The sequence below is a fragment of the Mauremys reevesii genome, linkage group 9 (genome assembly GCF_016161935.1).
Source record: "Mauremys reevesii isolate NIE-2019 linkage group 9, ASM1616193v1, whole genome shotgun sequence".
Lineage (NCBI taxonomy): Eukaryota > Metazoa > Chordata > Testudines > Geoemydidae > Mauremys > Mauremys reevesii.
In genome coordinates, this window is record NC_052631.1 from 98,223,319 (window position 1) to 98,250,032 (window position 26,714).

Here is a 26,714-nt window from a genome sequence, read left to right on the forward strand (position 1 = left end):
ATTAAGTCACTCCTCAACTTCCCTTTGTTCAGCTAAATAGAGCTCTTTGAATCTGTCACTGTAAGGTGTGTTTTCTAACCCTTTAATCGTTCCTTGGCTCTTCTCTGAACCCTCTCCAATATAGCAACATTGTTCTTGAATTGTGGACACAGTCTTCCAGCAGTGGTCACTGGTAACTTAGTGATCGCTATAAAGCATGTTCTCTAGAAAGGAAATCCTGCTTACTACTCCCAGTGGGTTGTTCAGGCACCCAGCAGCAAGTGGATCCAGGGTGCCCAGGCCTCATGCCACAGGAGAGAGGCCTAGTGGTGGTAGGCAGAGCCCTGGCAGTACTTGGCATGCCTACGCTACAGCAGCTTGTAACAGCAGTCCCTACTTGCCATCTAACATGAGCAACTGTCATTACAAACGTGTTCTCCGGAACTGTACATTGGGCCTGCGTTGTGTCTGGGTCCTGGCACAGGTATGTGGGGGTGGGGGAAGGGTGCTAGGAGCCATCTCTCACTGGGGACTCCATGCGAGGGCCAGCTGCAGTGGGAGGGAGCACAGGTACTGCTCCTTCCTAGTGTTCCTGGGGCTCAAGTCACCCCAGAGGAACTTGGTTTCCTACCCCTGCAGAGCTGGCCAGTGCACTAGTGTGTGGAGGTGGCTGCACCTACCTGTGGTGGTTGCACAGCATGCACACGCCTGCAGAGCACCAGGGTTTTCCAGAGGCATGATTTCCCCCCTCCCCAAGCTCTCCGTGGGGAGCAGTGGCTTTGATCTGCCAGAACCCCAGCCCGGCCCTCTCTGGCCCACTGTGTTTGCGTCAGCTGGAAAATGTAGAAGAAGCTGGGCCACCGTTCTTTGGACAGTGAAGGTGTTAGTAAAACATGGCCCTTAAAGGCTGGTGAACTTTCCTTGTCTCTGTTTATAGTGATGAACTGGAGAAGTTTATGGAGAACCAGGGCGCATCCAACCCAGGGATTTTGATCTTAACAACAAGCCTCAGCAAACCCTTCATGAGACTGGATAAGTACGTCACCCTTCTCCAAGAACTGGAGCGGCACATGGAGGTAAATGAAACATAGTGTCTGCCGGGCAGATCATAAGTGGGGTTTTGTGCTGCCAAAAAAACTGCATTGAGAATTGCTTGTACCCGGGGTCCTTCTGTCTAGGGGGGCGGGGGAGCCACTAATGTAGTAGCTGAGCACCCCACATGCTTCAACATATTTCTCCTCACACGCCCCTGTGAGGTAGGACAGTGCCATTATCCCCAGTCTTCTGGCACGGAGGAATTAGAGACTGGCCCAAGGTCACACGGGAAATTTGTGGCAGAACAAGAAACTAAACTTGGGTCTTCCAAGTCAGAGACTAGCACCCTAACGGCTGGGCCATTTTACTCTCAAGCTGCGGCTAATCATGATGCGTAATCAGGTTCAAGGTGCTCTACTCTAACATGGGTCAGCTGAGCAGTGAGGGCAGTGAGCCACTGGGCTGTCACTCACGTAGAGACTTAGTGCATCAGCTCTCCCTCCTCAAAGCTACAGGCTCTCAGCTGCTCATCCTCCAGCCCCTTCCCCATGGAGCCTCGTGACCCTGAGCCCGGCCCTCTGGACACTGCAGCAGCAGGAGGGAGATATGGGAGGGCAGGGGGCTCTTGGACACCGTGGCAGTGAGGGCTATGAAAGTACTGGGTGCCTAGGCTAACGAGATAGGAGGTTGGCCAACAGTCTCGTTTTGAGCAGGACAGATTTGGGCCTCTGTCCTGGGTCCCCATGTTGTGTCTTTGAGGAGCTGGACCAAAATAGATGTTTTGTTTGCAATTCTTGTCTGTGGCCACAAGAGGCCACTGCTCCCAGCGTAGCAACCAAAGGCTGCTCACAAGCGCGCTCATACCACCGAGGCAGCTGCTCTGCTCAGGCCCCCGGTGTATCCATGAACAGACCCTCCCAGTGGCAAGCGAGAACCCTGCAGGCAGCAGGCGCACACAGTGGGGCGAGGGCAATGAGGAAGGAGGGGATACAACCAGGGTGGGGCAGAGGAAGAGTGGAAACGGGGCTAGTGCAGGCAAGGAGGAGCTAACCCGGGAAAACGGCTGAGGCACAAGCAGACCTGGTGGCACCAGATGGGGAGCAGGCCCCTAGAGGATGGATGGGAGAGGCTGCTCACCCGTTGGGAGATGGGGATTTCTGGAGAAGGGTCTGGTGAGGCTCCGGCGTTAGGCCCCTCTTCCGGAGGGTTTGCCCAAGGCAGCTCCCACGCGGCTGCTTGGGGAGTTGCTGCTGTCCCATGTGCTTGCAGCAGTGGGTGAATTGGCGAGGAGCTGTGGTGCTCTGCGGCAGTCATGGTGGGCCACACCATGGTGGGCTGAACGCAGGAGGCAGCAGAGGGTCCTGAGAAATGCCCAAAGAAGGCTCAGTTTTGAGGCTTGCTAAATAAGATACTTATATTTTTGGAAAGCTTCTACAGTTCCCCACAAGCCCCCATGTCACTGGCTTATTTGGAAATTTGGCCTTAGCAAAATCTATCAAATGCTGACAGCAGCAGAGGGGTGAGAGAGGAGAGATCCGGTCGCCTGGTTACCGCACCGGGATAGGATTCAGTCCCAGAGGACACATTTTATCCAGACTTTTTTATCCAAAATACAGCTCAGCTCTGGATGGGCAACTAGAAGCTTGTTCACACCAGGGAAGTGTCCTAAAAATGTCCTACCATTGTTAACCTAGGTTCAGGTGAGCCGCTGTGTTAAAAACTTTGAAAGCCCTAGTACAGATAATCCATCTGGTTGCTGACCCAGGCCAGTTATATCTGTGTAACCCAGTGGTCTCCCACCTTTTTATGCCCAAGATCACGTTTTGAATTTAAGGGCAACCCAGGATCTATCCTGCCCCTTCTCCAAGGGCCCCGCCCCTTCCCCAAAGCCCCGCCCCACTCACTCCATGCCCCCCTCTCTCTGTCGCTCACTCTCCCCCACCGTCACTCACTTTCATCAGGCTGGGGCACGGGGTTGGGGTGCAGGCTCTGGGCTAGGACAGGGGGTTGGGATGTAGGAGGGGGTACAGGGTACTGACTCTGGGAGGGGATCATGTGGGGGCAGAGGGTTGGGGTGCAGGAGGGGGTACAGGGTGCTGACTCTGGGAGGGGGTCATGGTGGGGGCAGAGGGTTGGGGTGCAGGAGGGGGTACAGGGTGCTGACTCTGGGAGGGGGTCCTGGCGGGGGCAGAGGGTTGGGGTGCAGGAGGGGGTATGGGGTGCTGGCTCTGGGTTGGGGTCAGGGCTGGGGTTTGGGGTTGGGGTGCAGGAGGGGGTATGGGGTGCTGGCTCTGGGTTGGGGTCAGCGCTGGGGTTTGGGGTGAGGCCTCCCGCTGGGCAGCACTTGCCTCTGGAGGCTCCCAGTCTGTGGCTCAGTGTGGCTGCCGCTGATGCAGGCTCCCTGCCCACCCTGGCCCCACACCACTCCCGGAAGGGGCCAACGTGCCCCTGGGGCTGGGGGGGGCACATGGCTCCTCATGCTCCCCCTCTCTGCAAGCATCACCCCTGCAGCTCCCATTGGCCCCTGCTCCCGGCCAATGGCTGCTGCGGGGACAGTGCTTGCAGGCAGGAGCAGTGCGTGGAGGGCGACACCTTCCTCCACCCCCGGGGCTGTGGAGCCGCGCTGGCCACTTCCGGGAGCAGCGTGGGGCCCGGGCAGGCAGGGAGCCTGTCTTAGCGGCAGCCCCACTGCGCCGCCGGAGCTTGCGATTGACTGGGAGATCCTCTAGGTGTAACCCCTGCCTGCTCGGTGTGGCGCCCTGTCCCCCTCTAGTGGCCCCTCGCCCCGCTAGAGATTGACGAGTCTGCTACAGCCTTAGCTAAGCGACACGTGGCTTTTAGCTCGTGCAGTAGAGGCTCCTGCACGACGTTTCCCAGGTCCCAGGTTCGATCCTGCCTGCTGATGAGTGGGGTCTCTCCATGTTACATCTGCTCCAGGGAAAGCTCAGCCGTGTTTTCTATAGCTGGGCTAGGTCTGGTCTGCACTTTGCACTTACGTTCCTTCCAGCAGCATCCCAGCTGTGCATGTCAGCAACGGCTAATGTTTCTAGTGTAGGGCCCAGGCTAGCGAGGGAATGGGGAAAAGAGAAACTCCCCTAATGCTCTCACTGACTGCTGCCCATGCTCCTCTGACTGCATGTCCGCTGTGGCCAACACCCTAACCAAGGTGAGAGAAGAGCTGGAGGGTTGCTCAGACACAGGTCACCTATTTTTGTTGGTTTCTAGATTGCGAACATGGTGAGTGGGTTTATACGTGCTGCACCTTGTATGAACCTCATGCCTGTATGAGTGTATAAATCAAGGGTATAAGCAAATGTGATAGACGTGGGAGTGGCTGTATGTTGTGAGCTTAATTTGTGGTGTGGCCTGCCAGGGCTGAGCCTCTGGGTCTGCTGCATCAGTTATGAAAGTAAAAACATTTTATTTGAGCCCCCGGCACCTATTCGTGTGAGTCCCAGCACCTCTTTTGTTACAATTTAAGCACTGTTCTTGGCCCATCTGCCCATGACTGGGCCAGCTACTATGTCCAGCGACTGGGCTCTGGAGTTTGGTTATAAAGAGTGTATGATGTATAGGCCAAATTCTGCCCACAGATCTGTGTGAACTACTCCAGTGGAAGTTGATGGGAGTTGTGTGTGTCTGTTCAATATCAGAATGGCCATATGCATACAGTGATGGAGGCAGAGACTAAGGGCAGTGTCCTGCCCTGATCTCTGCCCCTCTAGCCTTCTGTTCTCTGTGCATGTGCAGAGCTCCCACTGACGTTAATGGGAATTCCATACATGGGAGGTGATGTGGTGGAATATTTCATATGAGAGTCAAGATGTTCTGTGGACAAGAGAGCAGAACTTTGCCCTATACAATCTGGCACTGGGCTGTAGTTTTCTTAAAAAGCAACGTTTGGTTGAGCTGAAATGATATCTATCCTTGATCCCTTTTCTTTTGTTGAACAGTTTTGCATCAGCACCTCACTTAGTTGCTTTATATCATATGAGGATGACGAAGGCAGTAGAAGAGTGTAGGATAGAATTGGGGGGTGGGGTCCTTCACCCTACTGGAATGTGCAGTTCCCTGGGCCATACTGCATCCTCCCCTGTGCTGAAAGGCTGCAGCCCAGCTCCATATGGCCATATAGAATTTCCATGGCTTTTAAACCATGGCAGTAATGGGGGAAATCTGCATTTCCAAATGCTGTTGCTATTCGTAAGTAACAAAGATTTCTTCCTTCACTAGGAGGCACATCCGGATCATGAAGATGTTTTGAAAGCATTCACATCTTTCAAGTCCCTTGTGGTAGGTGGTGATTCTCAAAATAGAGTGCTCCTTCTCTGTGCTGTGTTTCACAAAGAGTGAGTCAAGCCTGACATTTGTCTCCTTGTGAAAAGGTCTTTTAGAATGGAAAAGATGGGTTATGGAGACACCTTATTTGAAATTTTGCCTGACTTTGCCATCTGGCAGCATGTTCCAACAATTGCATTGTGATCTTTGTAGTGTAGGACCTAACTAGATAAAGAAACATATTTTAAATGTGTGCCACATAAGGAAGCCACGTGTGGGTGGGGAGTTTCCTTTCATCTCTTTCCCCTTTACACCTTTGTCATTTTTGCTGCATGTAATTGCACAATTCCTTACTCATTAAAATGAGCTGTGAAGGATTAACGCAAGTATATGACTCAACTGCCACTTCTAATAAAGAGATGCATTCCGGGGCTGATCCAGAGCCCATTGATTTAATTGGGATTCTTTCCACTGGTATCCATGGGCTTGGGATCAGGTCCTTGTATATTAGAAACATTATAATATAAACATATAATAAACAGGTCCTTGTATATTATAAATATTATAACACCATGTGAAATGGCAATACGTAGAGAAGTTATTAGTCTACTGTCTCTTTGTGTCTTTATAAATAACAGGAAAGCAATCAGTAGCAATTCAATAGTGAACATATTTCAGTTAATCGTTCCAAATCACTTTAGAACCTTTTGGCAAATGAAAGGAGAAAGAAAACCTTCCACATGGTTGACCGTTTTACTGGGGAAGGTTTAATCCTCAGTTATCAAGGAAGTTATGTTCTGTGTCTGTTAAGCTACTGAATACCTTTCACTATAACCACTCCAGATGTGGTCCAGCTTGCTTCCTTCCTTCCTTAGCAGAGAAGATGCAAGTTTACAATGATTAGTGATGCCGATGAAGAAAGGAGGGAGGAGAAATTTCATAGAAAACAGGAAACGGGGTGTCACGTTACATTTACTTAGCAGCTCAATGATTTGCATTCGTTATAGCAGATAATAGGGGAGTAATTCAGTTATATTAACTTCAAAATGGCTTAAAGCTTTAGAGATACTAGTAATGTAAGGAGATTTGTACTTGAGCTATTCATGTATTAGGTCCTATTGTTGAACTCTCTGTGGTGCATAAGGTAAGATAAGCACTTAATTCTGCAAGGGGCTCAGCATCTGCAAATCTCGTAGGCTTCAATGGAATTTGCTGAAGCTCAGCACCTCTCAGGATTGGGCTCTTACTTATCACTGTAGTGTACTTACTATACGTCTGAGGTTAGATGGTCAAAGAGTTAAATTCTGCCTTCAGAAATGCGTGCATGACTTTCATGGAGTCAGGGATCAGTCAAGTGTATGCTTCCAAGCACAGTGTATGAGTTGCACAAAGCTAACAAAAATGCTATTTGTAGCCCTGTCGTAGCAGCAGGGTGATAATACAGTGGTTTCAGTTTATAGGGATTGCAGAAAACTTTTGTAGGTTTTATGTGGGTTTGCATCTCCTGAACTGCAGGTTCAGCCAATCAGGGTCACAGAAGATCTACCATATGACTTGTACCGCATGACTTTTGGCACAAAGTTTTGCAAACCAAAAGGAAACCACTAAACTCTGGTTCTAAAAATGAGTGCTTCAAGGGTACAGCCAAAAGGGGCTCCTCCTCCAGTCACAGCGAAAGGGTCACAGCCCCTGAAGGATTTGTACAAAACTGGCTTAAATCCTGAGTTTGAAATGGAATAAGAAATAAGAGCTTGGCCAGTGTGAGTGAAAATTGAGCCAAGGCTTGGCCTTGCAGGATTTTTCCTCCCAAGTCATGAGAACTTCACCCTGTATTAGGTTCCATAATGAAATGCTTCCACAGCCCCACTGAGTAGTGCATGTGCTTTAGGACAATATCCTGCAATCCTTGCTCAGTCAGCCCCTCCATTGACTTCACTGGGAATTTTGCCTGTGTATATACGGTATGAAGACTTCAGGAGTTAGGGCCTATTGAGGTCAATGAGAGGTTTCCCATTGACTACAGAGTGTTTCGGACCAGGCCCTTTGCCCTCAGAGAGTGAGATCAGTATGTCTAATCAGAACTCCTGAACCTAGATACAATTAATAAAAATAAATGTATAATGACGTTCTTAGGGTTTTTTAAATGTAAATTTTTCTCAGCAGCTCTTTCTTTTTCTTTTCCATTTGCATCTTGTATAATTATTCCCATGTGCCAACTAAGGCAGCAGGAAAGAAGAGCAACACATTTTGTTCATTGGAGCCATACGCATTTAGACAGGCCGAGCGTTTGGCCCATTCTGTTGAACTATAACGAGATATTCTGGTTTTAGATCAACTTAAATGGATTCCTTTTAAGTTATTCTATTCCTCTATCTACATACTCAAAATGTGCAAAATTCACAGTTTTTGTTGTGCAGTATTTAATAGGAAAATATTTGCTGATTTGCTTCATGCAGTTTTGCACTTTATTTACAGTTTGGACAAAATTGCTGTTTTCCCATTAAAAACCTACAAAAACAGAAAGTTCACAATTCCCGCTCTGTGGCCACCTTGGCTTAGAAAATGGGTACATTTTTCACTTAGATACAGGGCTGGTTTGACAAAAGGACATATACCTCAGTGCCCTTTATTTTCTCTTTTTCTAATTTTCATGTTTAAAATATCTTCTGACTTTGTAATTCGTCAAACTGTTGTGACTTTAACAAACTTAGAACAATAAAGCAAATTTCAGATTTCCTGCCTGCTTGAATTCTATGGTATAAAGCTGAGTGATGCTGTTCATTTCTCACTGAGATAATTGGTGGTGGCCTGGTCTCTTCTGGTCTTCCTCTAAGGCCAGATTTTTGATACTTTTTATTAAGGGAAAGTTACAATAAGCCATAATCTTTAGCCAGGTTCATGTGACCCTAAATAAGTAATGAGTAATATACAATGCAGAATGTTAGGGCCAGATTTTTAAAGGTATTTAGGCACCTAGTTGGATTTTCAAAAGCACCTATGCACCTAACACCCATTGAAATCAATGCATTTTAGATGTCTAGATGCCTTTCAAAATCCTAAATACCTTTAAAAATCTGCCCTGTAGAAAGACATTCTCCTTGTGAAGTGGTCACACTAATGACTGCATTTGGTGTTAGCCCTCAGACTGATAGGAGCATTGCCAGAAAATCTTTTCTTGGTGGACCAGAGCAGGTTTGATTCTGAAGTTTTCCTGTTCTCATTTGAACAAAACTTTTTTTTGTCTGTGATATCGGCTTTACAGTCACAGTGCCAGGAGCTGAGGAAGAGGAAACAACTTGAATTGCAGATCCTTTCAGAGTCCATTCCAGGATGGGAAGGGGAGGATATCAAAACCATGGGCAATGTAATCTACATGTCACAGGTCATGGTACAGTGCGGGGCAAGTGAGGTAAGGTGTTTAACATGGCAAAAGTCCTTCTCTCCCTCTCAATGCTAAAATGGTAAAAGAATGCTCAGGTCTAAACATTTTCTTTATCATGGTCGTGTTTGTGAAAGATACTAAGAGCTCTGGTCCCAGCCCAACAAAGCACTTAAGCATCTGCTTAACTTTAAGTTCAGGAGTCAATGGGACTGCTCATATACTTAAAGTTAAGCATGTGCTTAAATGCATCCCTGGATCAGATCCTGAGTGCTCAGCCCCATGCAGGCTCATGCCCTATCTGGCTGGCATTTATCTCTCAAACAAAAAGCTGTTTTCATATTGTCAAGCGAATGTGTTCTGTCATCAATCTATATGCACTACTCCTGTTGCCGTTACCCGAAGTTCTGCGGGTAGAATCAGGCCAGGTTTTGACCTTTAAGTTTTAAATAAACAAGTGAGATGTGGTAGTTCTAATGCTCTCTCTCTGTATATATATTAATATATGTGTTATATATTCTAGTACATATATATGTGTACGTGGGTGTGTATTATATATGAGTAATTTCTTACTACAGTAGCTCTTATTGGTTTTGATTATTTACCTAGTTAGAGCATTGGTACTTCTCACTACCAGCCAAATTAATGCTTGGGAGGATGCATATATGTTTATAGTCTCTGAAGGGATATTAAGTAAAGAAAATAAGTAAATTTCAAATTAATAGGCTCAGTTCTGGTCCTGTTATGATCATTGGGAACATTGCCTTTGATTTCAGTTGAAACTGGATCGGGCCCATTATACTAATGTCTCTGAGGAAAATCTTTGTGATGCATTGTAAGATGGACGTATTTTTCACTTTAGGAGAAAGAAGAGAGGTATTTCATGTTGTTTTCCAATGTTCTGCTAATGTTGTCTGCAAGCCCTCGGATGACTGGGTTTATCTATCAGGTAGGCACATTTGATTTGAAGTTGCAAGTATTTGGGCGTAAAGAAGGAAACCAAATGTCTGTAATCAGATTAAATTCCTCTGCTTTCTGAAACTCCTCTGTTGTGGTGCTAACCCCCCACCGCCAGGAAACTGAGAACTCTAGCTTACCATACATACAGCATGGGGAGTCGTTAGACAGTTTCCACCAGCGTGAGTGCCCTTGAATTAAAATATCTCACTTTCTTATACTCAGAGAGTTCTGAGCAATTACTTTGGTGCATGCACAATAAATGCTGACATGGCTTTACCATTCTGAACCCAAATAGAAACTTCAAACTGGGTGTCAGTGGCGTATACCACCCCCATCTCAATAATGACTGGTTAAAAGCTTTCATTATGACCTTTTTTTTTTTAACCATAGGCTGATAATTTCCATTTTACATAATGCGATGCTCCAGGCAATGAGTTTTCTGGGGCTTACTACACGACTGAGTGGTGGAAATCATTCTCTTTTGGCTTTATTCTCAACAAGCTACTGGAGGCATGAAATAATTCCCAAGAAAGGAACAGCCTCATGCCAATTTATCTCACACAAGCACACGTGAACATGAGCAATCATGATAATAGTAAGGAGTCATGATGGGTATTCTTTGGCATTGATTTGAGACTGACAGCTCAGTTGTGCAATGTGACCTTTCCTATTATAATTAAGTTAGCATGGGAGTTCCTTTAATGGACTTGACCTTGTGTTTGGCCAGCTAAGGACAGGGAAATCTAGATCCACAGACTGAAGGGGAATCTTTTCTGGTTTTCTGAAGCCTTCAATGATTTCTGGTGGTGATTCCTGAGAAAGGTAAATTGGCTAAAAATGATAGATGTAGAGTCTGAATCATTCTCATTTCTTTTTGTAGGGAAAACTGCCATTAACAGGAATGACGCTGACAAAATTAGAAGGAACGGAAGGGACCGAGCATGCGTTTGAAATCACAGGTCACTACACTTTTTGCATTTCCTGTCCAGTGGGAGCAGCAGCTATTGTATAAGTAGTTCCCAGCTGCTACTGCATGATATGCTTTACACTTTCACTGGTATGATATGCTATTCTTTTCTTGTTCTTATGCTACAGTGACATCTGAGTTGTGTGTGTCCAGCTCCCTTGATGAGCAAGAAGGGGGTCTGCTTTTGATCCATCTGTGTGCAGTTTAATCTGCCATGACTGGGCTTGGGCTGCTTCAGACTCCATTATGAGTTACCAGTAGCTTGTATGCTGAGGAAAGAGGGGAGTGTAGGGTACAGCCAAGGTCTGCTTAAGTTGGTAATGTCCTCTGAAAATGTTGGGAGCCACTTCCATAATCTACTACCAGTTTATTCACAAGCTACTACTTCTGCGCATTGAGTCAGAGTATCATCAGAGCTAGAAATGGAAAAAGATCTGGATCATCCAGTCCATCCCTGACCAATGCAACATTGTTCCCTGATTTATATTTCCTAATTTCTTGTCCATTCTAGTTATAAATGTCTTGTGCTTTGGGGTCCCTTGACAGATCATGCTACAGCCCAAAACATTTCACTGCTCGGAAGCTTTTCCTAATAGTCAATCTAAATTTTCCCCTTTCATAATTTCATCCCACGACTCCTAGTTAGACCAACCTTGTACCATGCTCAGTACTTTGGCTGCATCATTAGCATTTGAACCCTGTAAATATTTGTAGACTGTTATCATGGCCCCCATTAGCTACTGCTTAGTGAAGCTACATTTATCTTTTAATAAATCCTCACAAGTTTATCCCTCCAGTACCCTGGTCATTTCTGCTGATCTTCTCTGAACTCCCCCCAGTTTGTCAGTATCTTTCCGGCAATGAGGTGCCCTGAATCGAGTACACTGTTCCAGATACATTCATACCAGAGTCACAGAGTGCTTGATCCCCAAAGCCCACTGACCCTAGAAGAAAAGCTCCCATTGACTTAGTTGGGCTTTGGAACAGGCGCATATAGAGGCGCTTGCACCTTCCTCCTCTGGGATGCAGTGCTTTTTTTGCAGCCATATAGCATTGCAAGCACAGGAGGTGCTTGTTGTCAGAATGAGCTGGGCTGAATTTCTCTCTTCTGTGGATTGATGCTATTTTATAAAGAATGTAATTTAATCCTCTAATTCAGGGAACATGATAGAACGAATCACAGTGTCCTGTAACAGCAGCCAGGATTTGCATGAATGGCTCGACCATTTGCAAAGGCTAACCAAAGGGACAATATCCAAAACACAGTCCTGGAGTCCTCATTCTGTAAGTATGTTGGACCATTCCAGCCCTTTCTGAATTTATTGCATCTCAGTATTGTCACTAGGCTTCTTACCTAATGTGACAAAAGCAGATGGTTTTGTATCTAGCCAGTTTCACAGAATCATAGAAATGTCGGGCTGGAAGGGACCTCGAGAAGTCCTTAAATCCAGGCCCTTCTGCTGTGGCAGGACCAAGTAAACCTAGATCATCCCTGACAGATGTTTGTCCAACTTGTTTTTAAAGCTTCCACAACCTCCCTTGGAAATCTATTCCAGAGCTGAACTAGCCTTGTAGTTAGAACGTTTTTCCTAATATCTAACCTAAGCCTCCCTTGCTGCAGATGAAGCCCATTGCTTTTTGTCCTACCTTCAGTGGAGATGGAGAACAATTGATCACCATCTTCTTTAGAACATCCCTGAATATATTGGAAGACTGTTATCAAGTCCCCCATCAGCCTTCTTGTCTCAAGATTAAATGATTTTCTAAACCTTTCATCATTTTGTTGCTCTCCTCTGAACTCTTTCCAGTTTGTCCACTTTTTTCCGAAACTGTGGTGCCCAGAATTGGACCCAGTACTCCAGCTGGGGCCTCCCCATTGCTGAGTAGAGTGGTACAATTACCTCCTATGTCTTACATACAACACTTCTGTTAATACACCCCAGAATCATATTTGCCTTTTTTGCAGCTGCATCACATTGGCCACTCCTATTCAGCTTGTGGTCCACTATAACCCCCAGATCCCTTTCAGCAGTACTGCCACTTAGACAGTTACTCCACATTCTGTAGTTGTGCATTTGATTTTTCCTTCTTAAGTGAAGTACTTTGCACTTGTCGTTATTGAATTTCATCTTGTTGATTTCAGATCAGTTTATAGAGCTACAGGATTTTTCACATTGAGGTCATGGTTCTGGGGCCTCCTCATGCCTGTGACTGTAGAGTTCACACCTAACACTATAGCTAGCTATTCGTGTCATTTTTCTAATGTCCCTTGCTATCTTTGTGGTAAGCCGTGATCTTACAGTAATTCAGATGGAGAAAGGTCCTTTTTTTCCTCTCACATATTGTAATGATTCTGATTTAATTAAAATGGGGAGGAGACTTCAGGCAAGAGACTTAAATTTTACAGACACTTAACATCAGTACTGGAATGGGTTACTTAGGGAGGTGGTGGAATCTCCTTCCTTAGAGGTTTTTAAGGACAGGCTTGACAAAGCCCTGGCTGAGATGATTTAGTTGGGGATTGGTCCTGAGTTGAGCAGGGGGTTGGACTAGATGACCTCCTGAGGTCCCTTCCAGCCCTGATATTCTATGATTCTATGTGAAGGCAAACAGCCTTCACAATCTCATCAGGTATTTTCTCAGACTTTTAGTTCTACTGGACAGCTTCGTGGACCACTGGAACCGCCCAAAATCCTTAAACCCTGGACCTTAAGTTGTCTCCGACCTGCTCCTCCACTCAGACCATCAGCAGCCCTAGGTTACAAAGAGGTAATCTTGGATACATGCAGCGTATTGTGCTTTTCATAGAAATCTTTAACGTTTGTGCACAGAGTTGTTTTGCATGATGATAGTAGAAAGGAGTAGGTTGAATGACCTTTAACGAAGATAGGTGTTAAATTAAAGGACTCCACAAAATAAAGCCCCGATCTTGCAAACACTTATGCAAATGCTTAACTTTCAGCATGTAAGTCCCACCAAGTCAATGGAACTGGTTTCGTGCTTTAAGTTAAGTGCATACGTATTTGCAGGATTGAAGAGTTAATATTTTCCACTGATTCCAGTCCTGCAGTCTTTAGGCAAAACTTCCATTTGAGAGTTTTACGTATGAGGACCTCAGAACTGGGCTTAACACAGAAAGTTGGGGGAAGGAAACCACCATTAATTTTGATTATATTTCTCCACCCTGTATTTTTGGTGCTAGATCATGGATCCCCTGTCAGTATTATTCCCCTGGGGAAACTCAGTTTCCAGGGCTTAGGTGACACACGGGAAGTCGGTGGGGAAGCCCATAACAGAACCCAGGTCTGATTCTTAGTCCCCTGTTTTAACCACAAGACCATCCTTCCCTCCCTTAGAATAAACTGAGAAATGGTGTAATGTTCCCGGTAGCAGTAGATGACTAAACAGCTGAATCACCAATCATCCTGGTTACAGCAAAGGTGTGAACATTACTGTCTCATGGTCCTAGAAGCATCCTAGCCTTGTGTCATCCACCCTTCTGTTATAAGGGCCTGCAATATTCTGAAACCTGGTGGGCAGGGGGTCAGCGGGCTGCAGGAGCGAATTATTTAGGAGGAGGGTTGAGACATCACTGTGGCAGTTGAGATGATTTTTTTAATTTAAAAAATTCAGAAATTTTATTTTGAAAACTAAATTGGGTTTTAAGACCCCTTAATCTTTGCATGCTCTGAGTCCCTAATGTTGACTAAGCAGCTTCATACTTGCATGGCAAACTGTTGCCCACTGACTACATTTTAATCTAAGGATGAATCACTGCTTTGCAATAATAAATGGATTTTTTTAAAATAGGCCAAAAATGTATAGGTTGACCAATATAACTATTGACACCACAGCCCTTTGAATCCCATTCACAAGTTATTACTGGGTAATTGCAACACAGCACATGTTAGACTATATGTCTAGAAAACAGTTTAAGATTTCTCAAGAACAGAATTTATTATTGGTGATTCCATAGCAACTGTTGTGTGATAAGAGAATGACCATGTGACTTAGGGTCAAATCCTGGTGCGTGAAGCCTACGGTACAATGAAAAACTCTCCGCAGAGCATGGGGGCAGGCTGCGATGATCCCCCGCACAAAGTGGATGTCAGCAATGCCCTGTGTGCTAAGCAGAGGCATATTATCGCCTAGGCCAACAAATTTACAGGGGCAGCACATTTATAATAGCAGCATTTTTGTAATCACGGCATCAGGGACGCCGCGATTCTACCACGCATAGCGCGTATTGAAACCACCAGTGACGACGCAACACCATTTAGTAAACATACTCACGAGAATCCTAAACATCAATAATATGACCGGAAGGAAGAAATTAAACAGTTCTCAGTTTAAAAAAAAAAGCTATACAAAAGAAAGAAAGGGAAAATGAAATGATAGCAAAAAATGTGCAAAATAGATTCCTTTGTTGTATCAGTTAGTGCCAACAGTGAGACAGAAAAAATAGTTGAAAGTAGTAGTGAAGTAAAAAGTGAAAATATTGGTGTTGATATTGAAAATATTGATGTTTAATAAGTTCATATGGGGCCAGGGGTGGCAATTATTTCAGGGCCTAGGTCGGCAAAATAATTAATCCACCCCTGGTGCTAAGGGGCAACGTTCTGGTGGCAGCCCCCAGCCACACAAACCTTAAGGTAAAATGTGTAAGTGAAGTTAGTGTTCTTGGAAAGATGCCAGGTTGACAATGAAAAGCCACTTATTTAATGTCTATGGACCAGGCCCAGCATGGGCAGTTGGTGTGTCTCTCACTGCCCTATCAGCATGCCTCACGTGCATTTTGGCAGGATTGGATCTAGGAATGAGCCATTCAGCTCAGACCCACTCTACTGAGGTTCCTGGCAGGGTGCTCTTTAGCGCCAATTGTGAAGAGGGGTCTTGGGAAGTGGACCTCACCTGCTAGGATCTGTATGTGGACCCTCCCCGACATCATTTTGTAGCTTAAAGATAAAAAACCTTTTCAGAGCTGTTTGCGTTTTGCAAATCAGAACCCCAATTCCAAGTAGAACCAGATCCGACATGACTCATCTGGAATGTGCACTAATTGATTGGCCCACGTTGAGCAGGAAGGAAAAAAAGTAAATTTTAAACACATAAGGCAACATTCTGATCTTGGTGTTACACCTGTGTAAATTCAGATGAACTCCAACTGGAGCTATGTTCATGGACTAGAAGCCAGTACTCGGCTCTGTTTTTAAAGGCATAACATTTCTGTTCATACACTAAGTGACTCAAAGGGCTCCAACACAATGCATTCTTAATTCACACCTCCCGCAATTACCTAGCGCACAGTAATGGCTTTGAAAGAGACCTTTTAAAATTTAGGCTGCACCTCATGAATACAACCATGTAATGGGGATGAGAAATCAGACCAGGTCAGGTTCCTGTTATGAGACATATAAAAGTGATTTTAAAAATCCATTTCTGAAAAGAGAATTTAGAGCTTCAATTGAAAGAAATTCATTATTGCCTTGGGGGGGCGGGTGTGGAGTTTGATGGAAAGAAAGGAGATTTTTAGACATCCACTGAGATTTCAATTGGTTTCTTGTTCGTAGGACGGAATTTCACAGATTTTTGTGCTCTTTCTCATAGCTAGCTGCATTCAGGAAACCCCAGAACCTTGCTTACGCACTGTGTATCAGTGTTGCCATTTCCATGTAAACTGGGTCATTTTTCCTGTTCTGTTTCTAGTCATAATTTGAAATTACAGAGCAGGTGCCCATCAGTAAATTCTCATGTCCATATTTGGGGTAATGGGGTGTGACACACATTTCCTAGCTTGAAAAATTACCTGGTTTGCATGACTTGTAAGGTTTCTTCTTACAGCAGCACATTTCTGTGCAAACAGCAACTTCTATTGGGTCAGAGGGCACCACGTGCGTGAGTGCACCCGGAGGAGGAATCTTGCCTCAAAACCCATATCATATAGGTTCTCTGGGTCTTTCCCAGAGACCCCACAAAACCATTTGTAGTAAGAGCTGCTTGTAGGAGCAAATCTGGCCCTCAGTACTTCGGCTATGAAACTTGTCTAACTGCTGGGGAACACCTGACAGCAGGTTATCAGGCAAGGAGCTACTTTGCTAATCCATCCTAAGGACTAGAATAGTGTCTGTGGCCTTTGTAGCCCACACTAGGGAAGGGAAAAGTAGAGGTTCAGTCAACCCCTGTCCACACCACACTGTCCTCAGAGCAAATGGATACCACAGAAACCCATGGTACGGGACCCTATTGGATGCAGCGTGTGTGGACACCTCCCTGCAAAATCTCCTGGCATCTTTCTGTCCTCTTCTGCAACAGATCCACAGTGGTTCCACCGTGTTGCTGTGTGCCTGCTGAGGATTGGGGCCATATTGATGATGGTTGTAGGGGAAACTCTCTATTTCTAGTGAAGTAGGAGGAGAGTTCTGGTGTATTTCAATGCCTCGCACTGTAGCAGTCTCCCATTTAGGGGGACGTTGATCAGGAAAAAAAAAATTCGCTGGGAAAGGGTCCCATTCTGCTTTAGAAAACACAGTTCACAGCACGCCAGGGCGCATTGCCACCTTGACACCAAATGTTCCCTCACCCCCATTGACTTGAAGAAAGGGTTACTGTTCTTGAAACAAATCTGAGCCTAGAGCAACACCCCTGAGCCTGACCCTACAGCTTCTCCGCAAGTCTGGGTGGGTGGGAGTTGTGGATGCAGAGCAGCTGCAGAGTCAGTGCCTTAGCTTGCATATTGAGGTTGGATTTTTCGTGATTTATTGCATTTCTAAGATGTATGGTTATAAATAGGCAGAATTTACTGACATCCTACTACTGCTCATTGAAGCATGATCACTATTTTTGCTGTATTAGGAGTATATGAATGCCTGCTTGCCATGTATTTCATATTTCATTTATTTTTCAACATTCATAATTTTGCATGAAACCATGCCCTTTTTGGTTCTTTTGCATGTTGATATTGAGGGTGTGATAATCCTTGTAGCACATTAATTGCAACACTAACATTTAAATGTTGTTTTAGAATTATTGATTAAATAGACTTGGTCAATAAAATCATCGACCACTCACACTCATCTTCTCTTTCTTTACATATTCATTTTAGAGGATGTCTTATATCTTAAAGGTAAGGGTAGATACATCTCTTTGGCTTATTGTAACATCGAATGCTTGTGCTGTGACCTTTATTAAGCAGATCCTTCCTCTCCTGTTTGCTTTTTCCTAATTGTGCCTGCTTTTAATAATTTACAGTATGACTCAATTCTGATTGGTATATACATTTTGAACAGGCTCACCAAAAATATTTAGGACTGTGACACAAAGGCTGAATTGCATGAAAAACATGACACTCCTGTTATTTGTATAGTTACCAGATCTTTTAGCCTTGATATATATATATATATTACACATAACCTGTCATATACAAATGCTTTCAAAATCAATCAGAATGATTGTGGCTCAACAAAAGAACTAAAAACTTGTTTCTTATCTTTACAATCTTATCAGACACTGACTCTGTGTGTATATGCCTATATTTCATACACATGTGTGTGGGAAGGTGTTTATAATTATACACACACAGATATAGTGTGTGTGTATATATATATAAACAAACACTATATCATTTATGATATGTTCTATATTATAAACAAAAATGTAGTATAGGAATTAACATGCATACAGTTCCATAGGGAATTTTATAACTGACCACAGAAAAGTTGATCATACTGATATTTCTAGTGAATTTATGTGAGTCACTTACCAAAAGATTATATTTCATCTGATTGCGTTTTATTCCCCAGTCATTTCCCTGAGATACATGCACAGTTCCCGTTGCTTTTACTGGGATTTGTGCACACAGACCTACTGCAGGGAATAGCCCTAAGTGCTGTGAAGTTCCTTAACTTTATAATTGCGTGCAAAGGAGTTTAGTGCATAATGCAAGGAACCACCTTCAGTCTGAATTGCTCTGCTATTTTAGCTACCTTTGGCTCTTATTTAGAAGGAAAGTCTGTTTCTCTATAGGATTCCAGCAAGAGTCCAAAGACAATGAAGAAGTTTCTTCCTAAAAGGAAAACGGAAAGAAAAGCATCTGATGAGGAGTTTGTTATTAGAAAAAGTAAGTGTTTTCTTTTCTGTAGGGGAATTCTGTTTGCAGAGTAATTTACATGAGATTTTAAATGAAAACAGAGCCATTTGTTCAATGCATCCTATGTTGCACATAAATAACTAAAGGTACTTTGTTTTTGAGATTTTTTGAAAGCCTTCGTCATACTCATAAGCTTCCCACTATGTCATGCACAGCTGCCATCTATCTTAGTTTTGTGAGACCCTTGTGAGAATGCTTAGCATTTATATCACTTTTACCATTGATTTAAGCATCACAAAATCATGATGAGGTAGGTAGGGAAGTTATTATCCTCATCATACAGATAGGGAAACAGGGACCGAGATGATAATCTTCAAAGCAGTTAATGGGTTAAATTGAATTTCAGTCTATGAAGGTCACAATAGCTGTGCTCTTCTAGGACAATGCAGATCACAAAGCCCAAGAAGGAAGCCTGAGAGAGCTGGGGACAAAACTTTCTTTGTCAAGGGGATCTGGCTATGAAACTAACTTTCAGAGGAGATCAGGCCAGTTCAGTGTCTGCCCATCTTTAAGGAACACTGCAAAACCTATCTCTTCAAAAAAGCTTTCCAACATAAGAGTAATATTCCCAATGCAGGCTTCTTCTTGTACTGCTAAACCCCTGCCAACAAAAAAAAATTGATAAAATCTAACTCTCCTTCTCTCCCTCCCCCGCCCAAATGTTTTTATCATGCTAAGGGAGATCTGTTGGAGACTCCATGAGGTCTACTTAGGACATAACTTTTGATTTTTACATGGAAGGGGATCAGATACTGTGATGAAGAGTGGCAGTACAAAACCCTAAAACAGATAAGTGACTTGCCCAAGGTCACAGAGTGAGACAGTGGCAGAGCCAGGATTAGAAATCAGGGCGTCCTGGTTCTTAGCTGTACCTCTCTCGAGGATCCTGGCAGTGGGGTTTTAAGCCTGCAGCTTCTTAACAAGTGCACTTATTTCCCCTGCAAGTCCTTCATACCGTGGGTAGTAGCTACCTCACTCTTCACAGCACTTGCTATCCAGTATCCCCATCATTCCTTTAGTCAGACCTCAGCCAGAGGTAGGCACCACTCCACTTAACTGGCCTTCATGTGAAATACAAAGCTCTCCGTCCCTATCACCTCTGCCTCACTCCCAGAGACAATACCATTTGTCATACAAGCAAGGCTGTCTCTCCTCATAAGTGAGTTTGTTGCAAGGGTTTTGAAAGAGAAAAAAGAAGCCAAAATATATTGCTTTTAGCCAATATTTGCAATGTTTTACAGGTACTGCTGCACTAGAAGAGGATGCCCAGATTCTGAAAGTTATTGAGGCCTATTGCACTGGTGCAGGTTTTCAGCAAACTCTCAGTTCAGGTAGACACACAAATCTATTACATAATTCACAAGGTATCTGAAATGATCATCACCTCTTAGGAAAAAAACAGTGTTGCAACATATGGCAATCAAGCTTGTGCAAAGAAACCATGATGTCTGAATCATCAAGATAAGGACATTTCATACATCTAGTGGTTTATTTGCTATTGTTTTTCTTCTGTCACAGAGGATGAGCAAGTAGGAGGTAAGATGGCAGGCGCTCTGGGTTGTAGAACACAGCTACTTCACTAGCACTTGATAGGAATTAAACAAACCTAGTTTGTGCCTGTGGCTGTGAGTAAGAGAAACTGATGCTAATCTCAGGTTGGTAGGTAGCTTTTGAAAGGAAGCTTGAATATTATCTCTTGATCAGCCGCATGTTTAAGAAGAAGCTGCTTCATGAGAACCCGAGTATCTAACATTTTCTGAAACTCTGGAACTACAGCTATTTATCAGTGCTGGTGAGAGATCAGAGTCAATTGGTGAACTATCAGATGAGGAAACATTTTTAAATTGGTACCCGTGAAACATGTATCTTCTAATGGTTCCTACCCTAAACAAATACTTTAATTTATAAGCAATCAAATAATTTTAGATTCAGGCAGTGCCTCCAACAACTTGCCATTTACTGCTTTAGCCTCAGTTAACTTAAGCACATGCTTAAGTCCATCCTTCTTCAGCAAAGCACTTAAGCACTTGCTAAAGTCCCATTGAAGTCAATAGGATTTAAACACATGCTTATATTTAAGCATGTGATTTAGTGCTTTGCTGAATTAGGCCATTGCCCATAATGTACCTTCTTTCAGTATTCCTGCTGCTTAGATTGAGAATGGCCACAGCTATCATGGGGATCGCTCAAAAAACAAGTTTTTAAGGGTGCTGACTCTATGTGGGTATTTAACGTACTGCAGTGTAGGCATTGTGGGGATCTAGTGGAGTCACTTCTGCTCTCATTGTTAGCGGGCTTGGCCTGTCTGGCTCTGCACATGCTGTTGAAAGTTTTACTCCTGGATGCACATTGTTTGTGCAGAAACTAGTGCGTTATCAAGGTTTAAATGGCAAGTTAGCTCAAAGGAGGAATGTTGATCGTGGCCTTTGAAGAAACCCCCTAAGACCTGGGCTACACTAGTGGGGGGGTTCAAACTAAGATACACAACTTCCCGTAGCTGAAGTCGAAGTATCTTAGTTCGACTTACCTGGCCGTCCTCACGGCGGCGAGTCGACTGCCACAGCTCCCCCGTCAACTCCGCTTACTCCTCCTGCCGAGGTGGAGTACGGGCATTGATTAGCGGATCGATTTATCGCGTCCAGACGAGAGCGATCCTCGATACATCGAACACTACCCGCCAATCCAGCGGGTAGTATAGACGTACCGTAAGGCAGGGGACATGTGTAGACAACAGGGATCCCATCCTGCCTGGAGCTTCTGGGTGCTACTGTCATATAAATACTAAATAATGAATGCTAGCAGGCAACACAAGGACCTAATTCTGCCTTCAGCAGTTTCACAATGATCTATCCTCATTGGCTTCACTGGAGGTGTTCCTAATATAGACTAGGGTGAGCCAGTTCACAAGTAGGCTTGTGATTTCTAAATGGTGTCAGCTGATGTGGAAGGTTTCAGTTTTTCTTTTTGTTTGGCAACTCTCGTTTATAGGCTCTCGTAAAGACTCCCTACCCCAGGTCCTACTGCCCGAGGAAGAGAAAATCATCATAGAGGAAACAAGAAGCAATGGTCAGACTGTCACAGAGGAAAAGTGCGTGAGGCTTCCCTGTTTGCGTGTTCAGTCTTTAAACTTTATGATAAATTCCAGTGGATTTTGGGTGATACCTTAAAAACCAAGGCCATGTCTTCTCTGTGTAGGTGTCATTGGAAGGATATAGGTACTCAGGTCAGAACATGCCCAGTGCATCCTTACAAACTATGGCCCTTGACAGTCACTGTGAGTTTCAGGTGGTGAGGACTATAAGATTGATTCCAATTTGTATTTAGCTCCTTTTCTTTTTAAAATTGGAGGCCAGATCCTCAGCTGGTGTAAATCAGCATCATTCCATTGGAGGCTGTGCCAGTGTACACCAGCTCAGGGTCTGCACCTGGATTTTTCACTGTGACAGCTAAGGTAAATCCTTTTTATTTATTTGTAAAATCGTTACTGCTCCTGCCAAGCCCCGACAGATTCATTCATCCATCCATATTCCATGCATACCATTCGATGTAAATGCCTTGTATGTTTTGTTGTTGAGACCTAGATAAACAATATTTTCTAAAATTTGAAAAGATATCTAAATTTTGATGGTTGTGAGGTTTAAATGCTCCTCTGCTAAGACTCCAGAACAAGGTCTTATGGATGGACCCTCAGCACTGAAGTGGTGGCACATACTTAGCTCAAGAAATGTTAATAGCCTTGCTGGAATAAGCAGCCTAAGATAAAATACAAACTGCCAGCACCTCCCCCAACTATTTGTATGCAGATCTCACTCTGATGTCGATTTACTGCACCTCAGCTCTCTTATCTTAATTTTCTGCTTATTTTCTAGAAGTCTGGTAGACACGGTTTATGCACTGAAAGATCAGGTCAAAGAATTAAAGCAGGTAATTAGAGCATTTCTGCATGTGATGTCAGTAAGGAGCGGTGATTAAACAAGTGGCCTTGCTCTACCAACATTCTATCAATTAGCTGATCTTTGTTTGAGGGCTCAGATGCCTTCAGAATGATGGGTCTGATCCTGCAGCTGCCTGACAGGGACACTTCCCATTGATGTCAACACGAGTTCTATGTGCCAAGTGGCTGCAGGATCCATGGGGCTCTATGCTTTGTCTCAGTATATGAAGAGTACAGAGCAGGTTTAGCTTCTCTCAGCTGTATATTGGCTTTTTAATTGTCCTGTCCTTTAATCTCTATTGTCCGTAGTGTTCCTTTTATAGGATTATGATAAACAGATGTAAAAATTAATGCCCGTTGGGGTAGGAGAGGGAAGCATCCCTCCTTCCCCTCCCCTGCACCCCAGTTCTGGATCTTCTTGACTCACTCCACTACCAGAGGGCCTTGAAGTCCCGGTCCTGGAATGGATTCCTGCAGGTGGATGCTTATGCCCATGTGAAGTCCCAGTAACTTCAATGTGGACCTGTACAGCAGCACAGCTCTTGCTGAGCAGGATCAGGCCCTTAGTTTATTCCAAACCACAAGTGACCCGGTCTGCGAATCGTTGGAAACCAGCACTAAATTTTGTCAATTGTCCCTGTTTTGGGTGTGTTTGGGTTTGGGGGCTTCCACCCACCACCACTTTTCGGCGACGATTAAGGCCATGGTACAGCAAAACACTTAAGCACATGTTTAAGTCTATTACTGTTCAGCAAAGCATTAGGCCTGCACTTAACATGAACCGCGTATTTAAATGCTTTGCTCTTTTGGGCCTATAAGGTTTTTGAACGTTGCTAAGAATAAATATAGCGGTTTGTTCTTCCCCCCACAGGAGAGTAAAAAAATGAAACAATGTTTGGAAGAAGAGCTGAAGTCAAGAAAAGATTTAGAGAAGTTAGTCAGAAGGCTATTGAAGCAAACTGATGAATGTGCCAGGGATGAGACTGGGCGCAAGTCCTCGGTTTTAGCTTGAATTCTGGACGAAGCTGCTGGCAGTTGCGTGTGACCTCAGGCGTTCTTGGGAAGCAGAACTGGATGCTTTGCCTCTTCTTGCTCCTTATTTTATTTTGTTGTGGGGTTTGGTTTTTTGTTACAAAAAAAAAAAAGTGGTAATGAAAAATAGTTTGTTTCTATTCCATAAGGATATAACACATACCACAAACAAGTAAATAGTCAACAGCTAAAATGGTCAGCAAGGGGTCTACGATTCACAATTCATCTGCAGCAACTAATACCTCATTGTACCTGCTACTGGAAGCAAATAAGAAGTCTGCAAATGACTGCCACTCAGAAGAGGGGTTTGGCAGTGGTTTCCTATAAAGGAAATGTAAGCACTTTTTATGCTTTCCTTTTTATGCTTTTTAACGTGCCCGGTACTTAATTTATTAAATGGAAATGTTATTGAGCTGGAGTCAGGTAAAAACCAAAAAGCAACAAGCACTTGTTTTCTGAAAATCAAGAATGGAAGTTTTCCCCTCCAAATATTCCCCCCGCCCCCCACTAGTTGTCTGTAGCAAGATAGTGCTCTGCAATAGTGTGGTTCCCATGTGGCCTTTATACAGATGAAAATGTGCAATTAACATTTTAAGACATTTTTAATTTAACTCCTTGGAGCAGTAGGATCTTCTTCTGTCTTTAGCACATCAGGAAGTCACATTGGATTAAACTGCCTCTTAGCAGCTAATGGTTAACACAACAGTTAACGTCTCTTTTGCCCAAAGGCCTGTTTCTAATGCATGACCTCTAATACTTGGGTCCTGTTACACTTTCACTTTCTAAACCTCCATGTAGTGAATACGTTTTATATTTTCCCACTGCTTTTACCTTGCCATATGTGCTCCCCCCCTTTATGGAATGCATACTTGGCTTGACAAGGGGTTGCTAGGGTTTTTTCCCCCTACTTAAAACATTTGCAGTTCCTTCACCTTGGTTATGAAAAAAAGACAATGACCACTAATTACTCCGTCCACCCCAAAGGGGCTTTATAATAGGAAACAATGTTCTGATGCAACAGGAAAAATATTTACATTTATGCTTTGACGAGAGCTGCAATGGTCAATCTCCCTCCTGTGTAAGAATTTATACAGTTTTTACAAATTGCTGGCAGAAATACCAGCTAAATCAAAGAACACATACAGTGTGTATATATAGACTATCTGGCTCTGGGTTTCCCTTGTTTTGTTGTTGTTGCTTTATTTTCCTTGCTAGCAATTCATCATTCATGGTAGCAGAAGGTCTGGAGTATTCTAACTGGTAAGAATGAATATCAAGGGGCAGTGTCCCACAGTGATGTAGACACATATCATAGCACATTACTCTTTAAGTTCTTCATGAAGGAAATAGTACAGGGAATAATTATTACCCCTCATATTGCAATTAAAGTTCAACCTGAGTGGTGCAAATTGCATTTGGGGTTGAGAAGCAATTAGGCTGAAAAGCTTGATTCTAAAAGCGGCGGAGCATTTTCAAATGGGTTTTCATTTTATTGTGAGTTTGGGGTGATTTTGTTTGTTTGTTTGATTTTGATTTTTTTTTTTTTTAAATCTTGGCCCTTGTTTGCTTTGGCCAACATTCACTGTCCCTGTCCTTACTTATCGATGGTAGGTGGTCCCTGAAGCAACCAGCTCTCTGACTCCTCGCACATCGGCAGCGAGTGTGTGAAGCTGAGATGTACTCAGCTGACCACTAACCATGGCAATCTGGCCATGCCCCATTGCACGGGCACTGGGCTTTAACATGCATTCACTTCTGAAGGGCAGAAGTGTGAAATTTTGGTGTGTGGCTGGGTGTCATGAAGCTGGTTCTCTGACTTCCCTAGTAACATCCCTGTGCTTAGGGTGACCAGATGTCCTGATTTTATAGGGACAGTCCTGATGATTGGGCTTTTTCTTGTATAGGCTCCTATTACCCCCCACCCCCTGTCCTGATTTTTCACACTTGCTGTCTGGTCACCCTACCTGTGCTGCTCCTGTCAGAGTAACTTCTCCACTGATTTTTGGGGAGCCAGAGTAGGAGAGGCAGTAATCTACCCCATGCTCCAGCAGCAGGCCAGCTGTGTCTTCGGACTCGCTGGGCTGGCATGCACTTACGCACCCAGGCCACATTTGGCTCATGAACTGTAATCAATAAGTGAACTAAACCAGACTGTGACTTATAGTCCTGAGCAAAAGATATAAATATATCCATCTAGTTAGAGTTTATTTGAACCCATGCTGTGTACATATGCATGTTTTATAGGATTTTTGATGTGCTGGAGGATGTGCTAGTACGTTTTTGGAACAGACGCATGTACTGAGCGTAACAAGCCAAAAATAAAATAAAAGAAATAAATAAAGGAAAGGAAGCCATGTCAAACTGATAGCAGTGTTGCCATAGTTACTTTGTTTACAGTACTTTGTAAATAGGTTCTGGTTAGTCTGTCTTAAGATGGATGCTCTGTGTCAGCTGCCTTCCACTTGATCTTTTGTCATGTAGATTTATTTACTGTTACTACTTATGCAAGTTCAATTTTTCTAATGTTTTTATTTTGAACTATTTTTAAGTGACATTTTCAACAAATAAAGAAGGATAAAAATGGCTTCTTTGCTACATCTGTTGATTTCTTTGTGTCCAGTTCCCCTCGTCCCCGGGATTGGAATCCTCAAAATACAGCACCTGTTCGGTTAGGCTTTGTGTCTGGTCACAGGATCGCTGGTTTCTGTGGACAGACTGAGCCCAGGGCTACTGGACTGGAGCAGGGGAGCCCAGTCCAGCTAATTGAAGAGGGCTGGGTACACCTGGGCCTGTAAAGTGCAGCTAGTAGGCAGCTGGTGGGACAGGGCTGAGCCCCAGTCAGCAGAGGTCACACTGGACTGGAGCTGACCCCTGTGGTGGGTCTCTGGAGCAAAGGGGCAACTCCACAGCTCCAAGATGGGAGCAGAGCTGGAGGAGACAAGGTGCTGCCAGGAGCTGGAGAGCCAGAGACCCCTGGGAGGGGTGACTAGCAGCCTGGGGACCA

General features: G+C 44.1%; 1 protein-coding gene across 5 annotated transcripts in view; it reads left to right on the top strand.

Moving 5' to 3' along the window:
* Positions 1 to 26,294, top strand: part of ARHGEF6 (Rac/Cdc42 guanine nucleotide exchange factor 6) — a 56,867-nt gene extending 30,573 nt beyond the window's left edge. For 2 of the 5 annotated variants that reach the window (XM_039488151.1, XM_039488152.1), the window contains 13 exons: positions 917 to 1,055; positions 5,248 to 5,307; positions 8,555 to 8,701; positions 9,534 to 9,620; positions 10,512 to 10,590; positions 11,758 to 11,882; positions 13,242 to 13,367; positions 17,701 to 17,721; positions 18,621 to 18,714; positions 19,986 to 20,075; positions 21,733 to 21,832; positions 22,614 to 22,668; positions 23,550 to 23,690. In XM_039488151.1, the coding sequence (XP_039344085.1) occupies positions 917 to 1,055; positions 5,248 to 5,307; positions 8,555 to 8,701; positions 9,534 to 9,620; positions 10,512 to 10,590; positions 11,758 to 11,882; positions 13,242 to 13,367; positions 17,701 to 17,721; positions 18,621 to 18,714; positions 19,986 to 20,075; positions 21,733 to 21,832; positions 22,614 to 22,668; positions 23,550 to 23,690 (1,264 nt within the window). Of the gene's footprint in view, positions 1 to 916; positions 1,056 to 5,247; positions 5,308 to 8,554; positions 8,702 to 9,533; positions 9,621 to 10,511; positions 10,591 to 11,757; positions 11,883 to 13,241; positions 13,368 to 17,700; positions 17,722 to 18,620; positions 18,715 to 19,985; positions 20,076 to 21,732; positions 21,833 to 21,939; positions 22,033 to 22,613; positions 22,669 to 23,549 lie in introns of those variants that run through there. The other 3 variants (XM_039488148.1, XM_039488150.1, XM_039488149.1) reach the window with 3 other exon arrangements.
* The last annotated feature ends 420 nt before the right edge of the window (positions 26,295 to 26,714 follow it).